Source organism: Megachile rotundata, chromosome 13, assembly GCF_050947335.1.
Source record: "Megachile rotundata isolate GNS110a chromosome 13, iyMegRotu1, whole genome shotgun sequence".
NCBI classification, from domain to species: Eukaryota; Metazoa; Arthropoda; class Insecta; order Hymenoptera; family Megachilidae; genus Megachile; species Megachile rotundata.
Window position 1 is genome coordinate 11,226,176 of NC_134995.1, and position 17,528 is coordinate 11,243,703.

The following is a 17,528-nucleotide window of genomic DNA, read 5'->3' on the forward strand; positions in this document are numbered from 1 at the left end:
AATACCTTTCAGCTTGATATTTAGGTCCAACTATGATTTGTATAGTGAAGGATCGTTGCATATAATGCACTCAGATTTTTATTTTCTCTCGTAATGTACTCACAGCAATGTAGTGAACCTCGCTCAAATTTTGAATACCCTTCAGCTTGACATTTAGATCCAACTGTGATTTGTAAAGTGAAGGATCGTTGCATATAATGCACTCAGATTTTTATTTTCACTCGTGATGTTCTCACAGCAATGTAATGAACCTTTCTCAAATTTTGAATACCTTTCAGCTTGATATTTGGGCCCAACTGTGATCTGTACAGTGAAGGATCGTTGCATATAAAGTACTCAGATTTTTATTTCCTTCGTTTGCTTCAATATTGATAACTATGAATAGTTTTGATCTATACATCCGCCAAAAATAAATTTTACATTAAGGAATTAAATGGACCACTGACTTGGGCCACATACGTCCTCAAACGAGCTTCCCTTTCGAAAACCAGTCGAGTTCCTCGTTCGTACCTCACAAAGTATCAATATATTCCCAGCAACTAGTCTTCACTAAGAAACCTACACCTATAACTTTGTTATTTTACGGCTTAACTTTGCATATTCCCTCCTGAAGTTTGAAAATGTATACCCGGCCGGGATTATTAATCGAAATGTGGCTCAAGATTTACGCAATCCACCGCAATGTACAGTGCATCACCGTCGTTGCGTGATTCGGACAGGAGAGAAAGCTAGGAAATCGTGCGAACCAGTCGAACGTACTTTTTTATCGAGCGTTTCCGATAAAGATTGGCCGCTTATTAACCTTGTCAGGATACGCCATTTCTGAATAATAACCGATAGCTAATGGGAATGAATTCCGGGTCGATAAGAGCCGCGACACTCATTCAGGACACTTGTTCCTTAACGTTGTCCGCGACTCGGTGAACTGTAAACTGCATTCGGAAATGATTTATACCGGTGGGTGTAAATTGTCTCGGGCCATTTAGATCGCTATCGGAACGGTGGAAATTTAATTGAATTTAACGATTAAGATATCGATTGCCTTCGTAGTCACCTCTGTCCATAATTGGTCTTTATTAATATATTTACATCGTTATTGTTATTGAAATGTATTTACGAATTCCACGATCCGGGAGACATTGACTCAGACGGATGATTAAACGTTGGGAGACTTTTTTATCGTCGAAATCCGTTGGAAAGATCCTTGGTCTCGTTTCATATGCAAATCGCTCGTCTTTTGTGTCCTCTCAGCGGTCGGTGTCCGTAACTCAAGAGTGAATCGTAGCTTTGCGTGTTTTGCGTGAAAGAAACGAGAGAAAGCTGGCAAACGGTAGTCCTTATCGTTGCCACCCTGCGATAACCTTTCATTTCCAGTTCCTCGATGCTCCCTTAAAAACGATCGTTCCAAGATTGATGGATCGCTGAACGTCGTTCGATCGTTTTAAAATAGAAAATCAGCGGTTATTCCGCTATCTCGAACGGTGAAACGACACGATAGCGCAGGTGTTGTAATTTAAACGATGCGAATATGCTGCGAAACGGAGAAGTTTCTACTCGTGGAAAATCGAGTTCGTGGAAAATTTCACTCGATCTCGTTTTGCTCTCGGTTTACGAAACAAAGTTTAAGCTTTGCAAAAGAATCGTTATCGAGATTATAGATCGTGGAAGAAATTGAAATTGACAGGAATAAGCTCGCTATAAGCGAGCAGAAAAGCCAGTGACACGTAGGTGAACCGGATATCGATATCCCTTCGAGGTTGCAGCCCTGAAACAGGAATTTCCTGGGCGATCCCTGTAGGAATGCGGATCGTCGTTAGCGAAGACACGTTTCCATTTTTTTACCGGTCGCTCGTGTTCCTATATTCATTTACGAACGAGCTTTGCATACCTGCTGCATTTCGATGAATTATCAAATAATCATTATCCTGACACCTTCAGATATTACGTTTCATTACTTTTCTGTCGGTCGTAAAGATTAGGATATTTTTCTGAACCTCTGCAGAGCACTAGGTATGGTTTATTAGAAAACTTGTCAATTCTGATGTCCTTTTGATGTTCCACAATTGACAAACCGTCGATCTCTCCCGTGGAAACCAAGAAACCGTAACCACGGACTAAAACTCCTTCTTTCCCCGGTATCGGAACATTGTTCACCTACATATCAACTGCTGACTCTTGTTCCTCCATTTGCGCGAGACACGTGCTTTCTACTTGGCGCCAGGCGAACGATCGCCCGTCGCAATTCCAGCTGTCGCTCAAACGACCAGAAAGAACCGTCAACTCTGTCGGAAAAAGGAGTACCTTCGATGACGCTCGGCAACTCTTCCTACAAGGGACAAGTTTTCGACTGTTTACGAAGACAAAATACAGGAAGTGGCTTTAAATTCGTAACGAAATTATAGACCAAGCGTCCCCATTTTCGTCAGGGAAGCTCATCCAAGCGAAACTGGGCAGATTCACGAGTTTCCTCGATTCGCCCGACCGGTAATGCCGGCAACTAATTAAATTTATATCGAGAGGCGGCAGTTTTTCAAAGACAGAAGATCGAAGCGCGGTGTGGTCAGGCGGGTCGTTTCGATGGCAGAGGCGCTACGATCTAACCAGTAGCCGGCACGACCGTCTTAATGGAGTTCATAAAGATTAGAAGGAAGGCTGGTGCTGCAGGGCTGGTGAAACCACTCTCCCGGGAACGAGTTATCGCCGCTTTAGAATACATCCGAGGCGGCGTCCGGCCGCGAATATCGTCCATCGATAAACTTATCGCGAGATATCAGCTGGCGAATCCCTCGGCAGCTCACACGCTCTAACCGCTCCGATGGCAAACTGGTTCACCGACGGATCGCGCTGCAAAACGCTCCAAAAAGGATTCCAAAACGACCGTGTTTCATTTTCCCTGCTTCGTTCGCGGTTCACTGTTCGAGGTCATGATCCAGCGAAATTAGGATTTTCTTCTTTACATTCGCTTAGGGTACTCCTTGTATCACATGTCGTGTTTAGTTCTAATCGTGTGCTCAACAGGAATTTTTTTACTCTTTATCTCAATGTGGTATGTTAGCGAGAACGTATTTTGGAGGCTCGTCTGCAATTAGCCTGTGCTATTTTGCCTTTGAACGATTGAATGATAGGGATAGACTGCGTGAGGTCTGAGCGAAAGTTTATGAGAGTCCAATTGAGGCGACAGACGATGGCTATTGACTTGGAGTCGCGTGGTCATCGGATGTCGCAAGGCTGTTTTGTGAGACTGTAGAAAAGGCAGGCAGTTATTGCATTGCTTAGACGAATAAGGATATTGTTCTTCAAGGATCTGGCCACGAAGTGGGGAGGCAAGGATGCCTTTCGTAAAAGAACTGACTTGAACCTCTCGGCACTTACCTCAGCATCTTAATTGGGAACGTTTCGCTTTTTCAAAAATATCTTACACCCTTGTATCACATGTTATGTTTACTTCTAATCAGTTTAGTTCTAATCGTGCTCAAAAATAATTTTCGACTAGAATATCCTCAGTCATAAAATACAAGTAGAATGTATAGCTCATGTAGTTATTTGGTTAAAAGAAAACAGTCCAGTTTCAAGAAAAATATTTAATAACATAGAAAATTAAGAACACAAAGAACAAGACTGGCACACTCACGAGTTTGTAACCGACTCCGTAAAACATCTAATAAGCTCATCCCCTCTAGCGTATAGACACAAAGTAAACATAACGGGTGTCGAGTTTTTCTTCAACAGCTCAGAAAATTAACATGAAGAAAAATTTCACAAGTCATACAGTTCTCTGGTTCTCCAGGAAAATTAGCAATCACCCCAAGAAAAAAATTGAAACTACAATGTGAGTGGGTAACTATCTAGAGGGAATAAGAAGGGGTGAAAAGGAAGATCGGCCGTATTTCAGTCGAAGGGAAAGGGAAGAGCCCAGATATTTATGGAGGCAATTAAATTCGCGGGAACACACGATACTCTCGGAAGATCGAGCAGAGAGAGAAAGAAAATGGAAGGGCAGGGGGGTTGAAATGGAGGAAGGAAAGCATCGTGGCGCGTGGGAGGGCCGTGCACACGTCTAATCGCTCGCACGAGTCTCGTATGCATGCACACGCGAGCAGACACCACGTTCACGGCCGTTAATCTGTCCGCTTTTATTTTATCGTTGCTTTACGAGCAGGTACGCAAGGTCGAAAATTTACGGGAGAAAATTTTCGAGAATCCTACAGAAGACGTTCGAAAATTGGACGTCGAAGAGATGCCTGGAATTCCTGTAGCTACGACAGCAAAAAGTTGAATAGAACGTGTTAAATAATTGTAACCGTGTCGCGTTCAGGTTGGCGAAATTCCAGCTTCTCCGTTTCTTTTCCTCGTTCGTTTATGGCCGCGTTCAATCACCTCCCTCTGCTTCCGTTCGAGCGGAACGCTGTTTGCCAAGAAGTCGTGACCCGTCCACTGGCTTCGATCCTCCTCGCGGACCTTGACAGCTTCCGTTGATCCCCCGGCTCTTTTTCTCCCTGTCCGGAAATTTACGGGCTCCGCGTGTTGCGAAAGAAACGTCACCTTCTCGCGATTCGTCCCGCATCACCATTTTTCTCGCTCTGTCCGATAAAAAATTCTTTGTCTCCTTCGAACGCATTCCTGATCGGTGACGTATTTTTTAGCGCCGATCGTTCAGCGTTATATTTCTTTAGCTTCGATGAGTCAAACGTTATTCGAATTCTTGAAAATAAACGCGAACTACTTAGTTTATCAATGGTCCTACATTGTCTGTTACAGAGAAGTATGCGTGGACGAGGGTCAGCAGCTATCGCTCGTCCACGGGTGCCAATTCTACGAGGTCAGCGCCGCGGAGAGTCCCGCGGGAGCAGCGTTGGCGTTCCAGGCGCTGCTCCGGGAAGCCAGATCGGTGCAGCTGCTCCGAGCGTTGCCGATCCGCCGGAAATTGGGCGTGCACTCGGTGTCCAGGGTACTGGGAACGATCTTCGGGAAGAACACGACGAAAGACCGGAAGAAGAGGCCCTCGTTGAGCATATGACGCCTCCTCTGCGCCCTCCTCCTCGGAGGTCGTGACGAACCAGGCAGGAGAACCGACGTGGTGGTTCTCAGCAGCAACGTGTACTCGAACCGCTGACCGGGACTTCGAAGGATATCTTTGTTGGCCAATTGACGAGCAACCGACGCGTCCTTCGATGAGAGAAGAGGCTCGCAGTCAGGTAACGAGAAGGCGAAACTTGCAAGGACTCGTCGCGTCCTCCGGATCGGTCGGAGAGGGTGCAGGATGCGCGTCCCTGGCTATTCACGCAGGATCGATCGGGAACGATTCGCTGGGAAATTGGCCTGGCGTGAGATCCTAGAGACGTCGTTTCGTTCGGCATCCGGCAGCAGGGACACTCGTGAGAATACGCTGGATGGATCGAGCAACGGGCCGTGTGAAAGACTGCCGCGACCGTGGAAACGACGAATGGCTCGTGAAATCGAAATGGAAACGGAGTGTAATGCCGTACGAGATACCCTCCGTCTACTTATCTATCCTTTCTCTTTGTAACCGCGATTATTTGTCTCGTGTTTCTTTTTCTACCCTTGTGTCGGAGTGATAGCCTTCCAGGGTGAATCCAGCGCCGGCCCAGGCGTGGAGACGTCGAACGACCAGGTACAGTTGGTGGAAATACTGTAGCCGATTACTTCGACCTCCAAAATATTACCTCACCAAATAACTGCAAGCGTTGAATTTTCCAAATTTGTTTCATTTGGGACATCAAATTTTTACCGAATCTTATCAACCTTGTTCAGGGTCGTGTCGACTAGCTTGGAATTACCTTTCCGATCGTTGTCTCAGATTTTAAATGATATTGCAAAGTACAAATGTACTTGATCATCAATGTACTTGATGGCTACGTATTTAATTTATGATTCAGCTATATTGTTTTCACCAACTATACGAGTATGGCGACTAAGCTGTTCCTGAACGATTAATACTGTAGCTTTAAAGGGTGTTCCGGATGAGCGATGCTTCTCAGAAGCCTTAATTCGAAGGAAGAAACTGAACAAACCCGGAAAATTTTGACCAGAATTATTTCTGAGAGCATCGGAATGAAAGGAATAGCGTTGACTCTCATCAGGTTGATCATCGAGTTCCATAAATAATGTTCGGGTAACTTCTACAAAAATGCTCTTGAAAAGATATTCGATTAAAATCTATCGATACAACATTACTTATGGAACGATCGGAGTCGGTCGTTAATAAAGTTAGCTTATTTATTTGTTTGTCGAGTCATTAATTTACATTTGTTGTTATTGAGAAATTGAGGTCTCGAGCGTTGCGTATGCCGACTTTTAATAATTACAATTAACACCGTTACAATTCAATGCTATCGTAAGTATCACGCGACCTTTCTTTTTTCCAGCTGCTGCAATTTTATGTTAACAGAATTTCGAAGGAACTTCTGTTCCTGGAAGCAGTTACCCATCGCATTTTTAACGTTTGCGAAATCGTTCGGTTTATACAAGTATACACAGATTTTTTTAAAAATAATTTGCGACATTTGATTTAATTGAAATCGATAGCGTTGAATAACATTTTTCGGATCACCTGATGAGATCACGTGTTTGCGTTTCGTGCTATATTCGCTCTCGGTTTATCGCCGCAAGCGACGAATTTTGCCGATTCTGAGCTCGTTTCTTCATCGCGGAACCGGAAACGGGCTCTGAGCGCGGGGACTGGCGTCGCCTTTGAAAACAAGCCCGAAAGTCTTTCAAATTTACTCTCCATCGAACGTGGAGTTCGTGAACGCGTTGCGTTATTCGATCGCGTATAGAGAAAAAATATATTTGTTCAACGCGATCGGAACGAGGGAATCGAAAACGATCTCCTCCGACGAGAAACGACGAGAATCGATCGCAATTATTGATTTTTGATAACCCGTTTGATCGTTTCATAAGTCGTGGTATGCAAACTGTTGACAAATCGCGGGTATAATGTCAACGGACTGACGCACAAATAAACGATTATATTATGTGATAATAGTGTAAACAGTTTTCATTTTACGCAACGTTCACGAAGTTTGTTTTATTAAACGGATTTGTTAAACGATCCAACGTGGAATTTTTTTTCTGCAAATATCAAGATTTTTCTTTTGTGAAGTCATAAATGTATAGTTCTATAAACTATACATTGTTACTAAAATCGAGTTACAAGTTTGCAGATTTTTCAAAATTGTTATTCTCGTCGTTTCCCAAGATCCGAAGCTGGAATTGAAACGAGACGCGAGTTTCCGTTCTCGATATCGACACTTCCGAGTTCCGTGTGGAAAATCGATTCGACCTTAATGTTCCTACTGAAAGTAGCCTAAGTGTACATAGCGTTTGCCGAATAGAGCAATCGGAGAAGAATCGATATGTCGGTCGATAATGTAGTTGTTAAGCAAACAGGGAGAAGGGAGCTCGTAGTCCCTCGAGTGTATTTATCCTCGCATAAATCACCAATCGATCCGTTTATTCGATACCTTCAGGCATCGTGCTTTACTCTCGCGTTGCAGACACTTCCCACGTTCAATACCGATATAAACTTTACCAAAAACCCTTTTAATATTTCCAAATTTGTTGATTTTTAAATTCAATCTTAACGTACGCGATCTTGGGGTACTTTTGAAAAATTAATGTAGTAATTGTATTGTATTTATTTTTTCTAACCAAAGGGTACTTTCGAAAGGTTCCTCTCATCATACCCTAGAGAAGTAACGCGTTGTTTCAAGTAGCACAAGCCTTAAGGTAATCGCATACGAATTCTCCCTAATCGTCGCGCCTTTTCTCGCGACAGAACAACTGACCAGGTTGGAGCATTTTCTTTTTTTTGTAAAAAGATGATCGTTTCTTTGTTTTTTTTTTACTACGGTTAAACACGTCGAGTTTAAGGATCTTAAGCGTAAGTCGTGTACGTAAATAGAGTTTTCAGTGCCTTTCGAGATGTTCACGTAACAGCTCGCAAGCTCACCTTTTCGCGTGTTCTCACTTGTTCCTTCTTTTCCCTCTTTTTTTTGTATTTTTATACCCGCGATCAAGCTGGAGGTAAATATTTGCGCAGCGCCGAAAAGGTCCGTGAAAATTGTTGGATGGTAAATATTGTTGTTAAGGGGGTGAGAAAGGTTTGCTTGCGAGCCACGTGTCGACGAGGGATGAAAGTATACTTGTATATGTGCTTCCAGAGCGTGCCTAAAAAAATCGATACATTCCAGAACGATGCGCGAATATCGAGGAGAATCTAGCGGGCGTGAGTGTGCATCCCGATGTAATTCTGTTTTCTTCTCTCTCTGGTGGATTCTGGCCGATATCGATCGCTGTATTTTAAGTGCTAGTCACTTGTTATCGTACATTGAGAAAGAATAAAATTCTTTTGTTAAATCTGTGACTAATTTCTTCCCCGACTTCCAGTTGCTTTCCGGTAAATCTGTCAAAGTTTTGGAACTAAAAATTACCCTATTAATTACTGGGCTTTATTGTATTAAATAAGCAAACGAATAAATGAATACAAGTTCTCATAAAATTTGAAATTAATTGTTTTCTCGATAAATCGCTAAAAGTGCACTCCGCTTTATTTTTCAATTTCGATTTTCTTCCGATACTTAAACGAAACTTTCACCGGCCAATTGATATTCCAATTAGATCGAGCGATAATTCGCGCATTCAACGACTGCATCTTTTAAATAAAAAAAGGATAAATTATCGTTGCCAGAGTGAAAACGGCTATATTTTTTCGTGCGATTATTTAGTTTGCTATTCGATATTATTAATGATACGCGAATGATATCCGGAATCCTCTATCATTTCCTGCCTCGTAATTAATCAATTACGCGGCGTCGATCACCGTGTCGAACAGCCTGTTTGAAAAATCTGCTAACAAGAGAATTTCAAATAAAAAGAACGTTGAATCAATCTAGGTTATCGGTAGCGATCTTTCATTATCAATCGAACGGAAGCTCAGTCATCCAGCAATCAACCTGCAAAGAAAAAGGAATCTGAGAATAATCCAAAACAAACAATACGTTTTCGTCTATTAATCTCATTCGTAACATTGTTAAAAGAAAGTCTACGTAGAATGGAAACAAAAAGATTCGAAACCAGGCTATCATTCAATCTACCTTTATCGCTCGAGAACAAGATCATTTATATGCCTAAGAAAGAAACTTACAAAGTAGAGTTCTGAAAAGAACAAACAGATACGAACGATCTTCAAATCGAAGGAGGATATCGTTAGTTATCTTCCATTATAGAGTCGAAGCTCGATCACGTAGCAATCAACCTGTTACAGAAAGAAAATCTACCTCTTCCAAGTAAAATTCCAGGCAAAATAGGGACTCCAAACAACGGAGCGAACTATCATTAGCTGTCTACCTTATTACTCGCATCGGTTGTTAGAACAAATACTGCAAGGTAGATACGCATTTCAACTTTCGAGAATTTCAGAGTCTGAAGTATATTTTCATTCTATGTTGGAAAACTTTTTAAACTCTTGCGAAAATTATTTGTTATCAAATTTTTTATAGAGGAGTAGTTTGAAAATTTTTTAGATTGAAACATTTTGTATCTTTACAGTTCCAAACTCTGTAAACTAGTTTAAAATTTAATTTGATAATATAAGAAATATTCAGACACCAAACTTTCTGTCATTGTTGAATCAGAACCGATATTCTACCTAAAATGAGTTCTCGAAGGAGAAATTAATTTGATATTATAAAAAGTTATCAGACACCAAAGCCTACGTCACTGATGCATCAGAACCGATGCTCCGAAATGATTTCTCAAAGGAGAAATTAATTTGATAACATAAAAAATTGTCAGACACCAAAGTCTACGTCACTCATGCACCAGAACCGATACTCTAATACGAGTTCTCGAAGGAGAAATTAATTTGATAACATAAACAATTGTCAAACCCCAAAGTCTACGTCACTGATGCATCAGAACCGATACTCTAATACGAGTTCTCGAAGGAGAAATTAATTTGATAACATAAAAAATTGTCAGACACCAAAGTCTACGTCACTGATGCATCAAAACCGATACTCCGGAATGAGCTCTCGAAGAAATTAATTTGATAACATAACAAATTCTCAAACCCCAAAGTCTACGTCACTGATGCACCAGAACCGATACTCCGAAATGAGTTCTCGAAGGAGAAATTAATTTGATAACACAAAAAATTGTCAAACCCCAAAGTCTACGTCACTGATGCACCAGAACCGATGCTCCAAAATGAGTTCTCGAAGTAGAAATTAATTTGATAACATAAAAAATTGTCAAACCCCAAAGTCTACGTCACTGATGCATCAGACCCAACATCCTGAAATGAAGGAGAATTAAGTCGGATCAAAATTAGACGAATCTCGGAACACAGAAGACGAGTACAACAATAATGTACTGACCGAATAACCAGCGATTCGGGCCAAGGTTTCGGGTGCAACACGTGTTTGTCAGCCGGCGATACAAAAATAAAATACGACCATCTCCCGACGTATGCATATGCCGCGATAACTCGTCGCGAGCAATATCGTTTGTCAATTAAGCCCTGGAAAAAGGAGAATGGCCGAGGGGCGAGGGATGGCGGCTCAGAAATAAGCGGGCCGGCATCCCCACTGAGTGAATCACGAATCGCTAATAAATTTTCGGCGAAAAAATGTTTGTATCCGGCGTTTCGCGTCGCAGGAAATGGTTCGGAGCGTACGGAGGTCTTAGAAATTTGGAGAACTACACTTTGTATTTGTAGGAAAATTTTATAGAGACGTGTTGAGTTGAGGTAGTCAGTGAAAATCAAAATAAAAGCTTGTAAAATACAGGGCCTTAGAAATATTACTTAATACAATTTAACCCAAATGAAGTGTCGATGAAGTCCCTGAGTGGAAAAGTCTAACTAAAGTCCCGATTTGAAGAGTGAAGAAGTACCAAATGGAGAAGCAGTACCAATCTTGATTTATAGCGATTGAATTTCGACTAAGAAAAGTTTGGAAAATTCTGCAAGAAGATTTTATAAAGGCACATAGTCGAGTTGAGGTTGTCACTGAAAATCAAAATAAAAGCTTGTAAAATACAAGATCCTAGAAAAGTTACGTAATGCAATTTCACCCAAATGCAGTGTCGATGAAGTTCCTGAGTGAAGAAGTCCATGAATGAAAAAACTAACGTCCCGATTTGAAGAGCGAAGAAATACCAAATGGAAAAGCAGTTTCAATCTTGATTTATAGCGATTGAATTTCGACTAAGAAAAATTTGGAAAACTCTGCAAGAAGATTTTATAAAGGCACATAGTCGAGTTGAGGTAGTCACAGAAAATCAAAATAAAAGCTTGTAAAATACAAGGTCCTAGAAAAGTTACGTAATGCAATTTCACCCAAATGCAGTGTCGATGAAGTTCTTGAATAAAAAAATCCACGAATGAAAACCCTAACGTCCCTATTTGAAATACCAAACCGAGAAGTACCAGTCCTGATTTATCTCGGTTGAATTTCGACTACTTCGATCGCAAAGACTGAGTTACGCGTTTCACCATGAGATGCATCGATCATGCCTATACAGGCAGACGTATCATGCTAGCACGATAATTAATGCAAATCGCGGGCCGATAATATCGAGCAAGTTAGAGGGAAAAGTTAGCGGTAACGTGACACGCGCCACTAAAGTTCCAATTTCGCCCGGTTTGAAATACGCAAATTGGCGTTGGTCAGCACGCTCGGACGACGACATTGTCCCGTTTCGTGGCGATAAATCGAGCACGGGCATCGTTTTATCGGCCCGTACCGATCGTTTGTCTTGTCTCGCAGGACCAGTGGGACGCGAAACGCCATGGTAATATGAGCAGCATCGGAGCCAGGGGGAATTTTCTAGCCGCCACGGAACGAGTCCACCCTTGGAAATCCTAAACCGATCACGTTTTCAGTCCTCTTGTAGCTTGTCGACGTTGTGGACAACGTCGACCCGGATGGAACGAGGTCCGCTTTGGAAAATCGCGAGCACGATCCGGCTGAGACCGCGTGTTGCGTTTCTGGCGCGAATGAAAGTGCGGGATACGTGTATACTGGCTTGAAAAGGAAAGTAGACCTCGATTCTAATGCTTCTTCTTTTTCCCTCCTTTTTTTCGTTTCTACTCGGGTTTTGCCGCGTTCGATTTAAAAATTCGCAACATTGAAGTCACTTTGTTCTTCAGTTTCGGTAGGGAATGGTACTTTTCGAAATACACTGGAAAACTTTTGAGGTCCTTTGCATATCTCAAACGAGGTGACATCGTCATCGACTTTAGCAGATTAAATAACTTTCTAAGTCGGTTCCAAGTCAGAGACTCAGGAGATTCGAGGAAATATGTGATAGGGAAGAATCTGATTTCGTTGCATGCAGAAACCGGAAGATCTTTTGTTCGGTCGTCGATCGCAGTTCCTGGCTAATTAATGACACGCTGCCGATTAGAAATCCCGAGTAAGCCACGCGACGACAATGGCCACCTGCCGATCACGAATCCTAGAGGCCGCTTTCGACAAGGACGATAACGCTGTGGAAAACGACGGGGAACAAGAGAAAGATACAGATATCGGCGGAAAAGAGATACAGATGGAGGATCGCGGCTATTTGCACGGCGAAAGCGAGCAAGCGGTTTCCACTTGGTGTTATCCGACGCCGAGCGACGCGACGCGACGGTGAAAACGATGCCTAACCGATATTCTTCCTTCAACTCGATCGGTTTCCTGGATTAATCTATTTCGCGTGCTATCACTGACGATAATGAGCAGGAGAAACAGGAGGCATAGGCATATGCAAATCGGGGAGCATTTTTTATTAAAGAAATAAAAAAAAATCGTCCTCGTTAATATCAATTTTCTTTTCAAGAGACTTCTTCGTGTTTAAAAAATTCCAAATAATATATTTCATTTCTGACAGGAGATTCCGTAATATACTTTATCTTTTAATACAAACATGTAATATGTACACTTGTCAAGACGAAAATGCTGCGATCAACATCAGCCAGTTAGGAGGTTGTGTCGGTAAAATAAAAATTTGATCAGCGCCATCTAGCGTTTGGTGTTTTGGAGCTGCTCCTGGTAGCAGGATCGCAGGAAAGCGAGGAGGTATCCGGAGTAAGAGGTCTCCCGCGCAGCTGCGCGCATGCGCGGTACAGCTGGAGTGGGGCCACCTTTCCAACATGGCGGCACACGCGGTAAACGAAGTGACCAGGAAAGAATAATTAATAACTAGTTTTCCGAGAACAATTTATGTACTTTTATCATTGAAAACTGATCTCTGTGCCTTTATCTATTTTCTCGTAACACATTTGTTCGGATTTTTATTGAAATTAATTATTCCACTAGTACTTGGAGCGAAGTATTAATAATTAATTATGGTGAACAAAAATCGAAACAAATGTAGTGTAAGAAAATAGGTAAAGGCTTGGGGATCATTCTTCGATCACGAAAGTATATAAATTGTATTCGAAAAAGTAGTAATTAATTATTCTTTAATGGCCGTATAATAGGCTGGGCGCGCCGCCATGTTGGAGAGATGGCCCCACTCCGGCTGTACCGCGCATGCGCGCGGCTGCGCGGGGGACCTCTTACTCCGGATACCTCCTCGCTTTCCTGCGATCCTGCTACCAGGGGTAGCTCCAAAACACCAAACGCTAGATGGCGCTGATTCGAATTTCCAAATTCTCGAGTTTCAGACAAGTCAATACAGTGTGCTTGTGTTTAATGCACTGCCCACATCGTGCATTAAGCGAACACATGCTATACATGGCTAAACATATTATATCGTAAAATATAGTACTGCGTTGATAAATATAAAACTTGACAAATATCGAAGTCATGACATTTATTTTATATCTCGATTGAAACTTTAAGTATTAAGTTACTACGAAAAAAGCAGCCCTATTCTAAATTTGTTGCAAACCACCGTCAGTTTCATACTTAATCGGCATAATAAAAATGTCAATTCTAAAATGACCCAATATCGACCCGCCACGTATTTCTCCGATCCTTCGAGGGTTAATAACGCGACAAATCACGGACTTCCCGCCACGGTTATCTCTTCCTGTATGCCCGTATTCCTCTTAGTTTCAACGAATCTCGAAGGAGGTTTCCATCGAGCTCTATTACCTGCTGAAAACGAGCGGGTTCGAAGGCCACCGCTGCTGACGTTTACGGTTAACCCGGCAGCTTGATTTATCACGCCAAGACCAAGTCGTTTCTCATCCCCCGTGTGCACGACGGCTGTTCATCGGGTTCGTGGACATTCTCAGAACGGGAGAGGGGCTCTCGCTTCTTGGCGTGTAACTAAAACCGAGCGAGCATTTACTTTAATGATACGTCTGAGCCCGAAATTCCGCTTGGACTGTCGTCAAGAACTTTTTAAATCCTGCTTGTTCCTTTTACGACGAACACTGTGCACTTTGCGGGGTTTAAAGTTACCCGGGTTAAAAATAGCTCGGGGATATCGTTCAAGGTGCAAACGACAGGTGAGAATTAAACGGTGCAATGGATTCTATTTTGCATATTCAGTTAGTTATACAGAATAGCCATTATTTAGAGCTAGTCCTGTTTCGATGCAAGGTTCAGTTTGAATCAACGAAGGTCGATCAAATTCGATTGGGTTCAATTCGCGTCGATTCCGATGATCGGCCTGATTCGATTAAACTAGATTCAAGTAGGGAGATTTAATTCAAGTAGGGAGTTCGTTCGGCTACGACTGCTTTCGTTCGCGATTTTTATGGCAAACCTTTGAAATTGTTCCTCGAAGGTACGTGCAAAAAAGGATGCGTAAGTTGACCTTGCTATTTGAAATCTTAACCAACCCTGCACGGCCACAGCAAATTATAGGTTCCAAACCTCGGACCACTTATCGAGGTGTTACGAAAATCCATCTAGGATAAAATCGTACGAAAATTTGTACCTACACTTACCCTCTCGAGTTGTACGGCAAGATTTCATCACTCACAAAAATCTTCCCAAATCCTCGGTCAATAACCTCATAGATAATTATCTATAGAAATGATATTTTCGTCCGACGTTAATTAAATCCGCGTCAGAAGGAAAGCAAACACTCAACCCTCGAACCCCTCGTTCGAAAGCGTCCAAGGCAAGCATGTACTCAGTCAAGGTGCAACCGCCAACAGGCAGATCGTTCGTCGAGGTTCAGGTACCAGCGTTGACCCTACGGAACCCTTCGGAACGATAACCTGGGCTTCCCGTAAGGTAGATTTCAGCGGGGGCTAGAGGGACGTCGACGAACCCCCTCTGGCAAGGAAGGGGTATCGAGAGTTATGCGCATGTATTAAATTTCAACTCTCGCCCGAGGCCAGACACGCCGCGGTTGGTTCCTCCGCTTCGAAGCTGAAGGTGCAAGGTGCAGCGAGCCGACCTACGACCTTGGCAGTCACGACTGCGACCATCCATGCCGACGAGTCGGCACCGACAACGTGTCCGTGTTTTGCATCCACTTGGTGCGCACGCCTGCACCCCGCCGCACATTACCGTTTCGCGCCTTCTCCACGCACAATTGCGACTTGTCACGTTTTACCAATCTTGTCCGCCATTTACCTGGCCCCGTTCGTTAATTCTCCGTTCTGAGATGTTGCTTTCTTTTCTAACTTTTCGCGTCTTATAAAAGGTAGCCGGAATACCGATTGTAAGGTAAATCAGGAAATTGATGAGGTATCAAATAACTAGTGGGCGATTTTTTAAAAAAAGTAAACTGCAATTTTTTACTGACGGTCCACGGCAAAAGCCAATACAAGAATGTCTTCATTGAGGACACCCCCGTCAGCATGGCTGTTTGGGGCACTTGGGCCCAGCGAAGTTCCCCGAGGAAGGGGAAGCGCAATGAGAAAAAGATGATGGCCTGTGTCGACCGTTCGTTAATTTCTATTTTCTAACACGATAGCTGGAAGTAGATACCCCATATCGATTCCTGAATACCTAGATTCATTCACCAGATATCCGTTGCAAATGAGCACGCAGGGAAGCAACAAAATTGATTAATTCAATGACACTCCAGTTCTGATATCTGGTAAATCAAGCCGCGATAAAGCGATTGGATTCGAGGTCACGTTTAATCGCTAATTAGCTTGTGCAGGTGCGTCGGTGCAGCCGCATTCCAGAACGATAAGAGAACCGTGGTGTTTACAGTAGGCATCGAACAAAGCTCGGAGGCAAGAATGTCAGATCAGAATTGCTCGAAAACCGTGTCGTCAACTGTTGCATCGTTGCGATAAGCGAAACGTGTTTATACCAACGATCTAGTGCTAATATTTTGTCAGCCGCTGCTCGCGGAGGCAGATCGATTTATGGAGAGCAATGATATCATTCCCCTCGAAAGGAAGGAAAAGAATTTTGTTTGTAACGAGAGTCAACGAGCGTCAAAGTGGAAACAATTTTTATGATCGTAGCTGGAGATTATTGATCGCTCTTGGCAATGAAAAGTGTCGTACTACTCCGTTTGTTTGCCACGTTGTAATCGCAAATTGTAACCGAGGTTTCGTTGCGAATTGTTCAAACATTTGTCGCATTCTTGTCGAATCACGAGACCGTACGTCACCGGTTACAATTATCTTCGGCTGTTAACGATATCTCAGTCACATGCTTCCCACGAGTCAACTACTTCCACGTTTTTAGCGAAAAGTTTACGACGCTTCGTTGATCGAGTTTAGAGCGGAAGAGGATGTCGGTTAGCAGGCTTCCCTATAAAAACGCGTTAAATTTAGAAGCTGTATCTGGTCCGAATTTCTTCCGATGAGGAGCAAAAAAAGACGAATAAAGGAAACGGAGAAAGTCGTCGGAGGTCGTTGAAAACGCACGGTGTTCCGGCGTAAATTCGAGACAAATGCACGTGGACCGTGGTCGGACGCTAATAAACGACGGTGAGATAACATAACATTAAATCAACGGTCGGAAGAGAGAGGCACGAATATTTCTAATTAACGAAGCATTACCGCGTTGGCGAGGACCGCCATAATGAATGCGCCAAGTATTCCCGGCCATATGTCGCGATAAACGTGCTTTTAATCGTCCACCTGGAATTCCTTGTGATCCTGAACGGAATAATTAATGCGGTGCCGGTAACTGTAACGTTCCGGTACAGTTGCGTGATTTTTCGTCAACAATTATTCCCGCTTTCGACCATTCAACCGGCTTGGACGAGTTTAGGAAATAAACGTTTCTTTACTTATTTCTGCAAATCCTCTTGTTCGATACACAGTAAATCTGTACCTGAAGTAAATAACTATCAAGAGTCCTCAACCGAGTCTTTCGCCTGTGTTTATTTTTTAGAGACTTTAGGGAGTTTGAAACAGAAAGAATTACGTAACGAAGACTTATCACTTCGTAAGGGACTCAAAGCATCGCATAAAGTTTCCCTTTCTAGAAAGTACATTGAACGAGCGCAAGTTTCAAAATACTCCCACACATCCTGTCAATAAATAAAATGGCGAACCGCGAGTAAATTTGGGGGAGCGTATTTCACGGAGAGGATGCTCCTGAGAGATTTAAGCGTCAAGGAGCGTGAAACGGATATTTCCG

At 42.8% G+C, this 17,528-nt stretch overlaps 1 protein-coding gene across 3 annotated transcripts in view; it reads left to right on the top strand.

The window, feature by feature from the left end:
- Nucleotides 1-8,379, top strand: part of LOC105663341 (ras-related and estrogen-regulated growth inhibitor) — a 44,129-nt gene extending 35,750 nt beyond the window's left edge. For all 3 annotated transcript variants that reach the window (XM_012291574.2, XM_076539311.1, XM_012291572.2), the window contains one exon: nucleotides 4,759-8,379. In XM_012291574.2, coding sequence (XP_012146964.1) covers nucleotides 4,759-5,017 — 259 coding nt within the window. In that variant the 3' untranslated portion in view covers nucleotides 5,018-8,379. The remainder of the gene's footprint in view (nucleotides 1-4,758) is intronic.
- The last annotated feature ends 9,149 nt before the right edge of the window (nucleotides 8,380-17,528 follow it).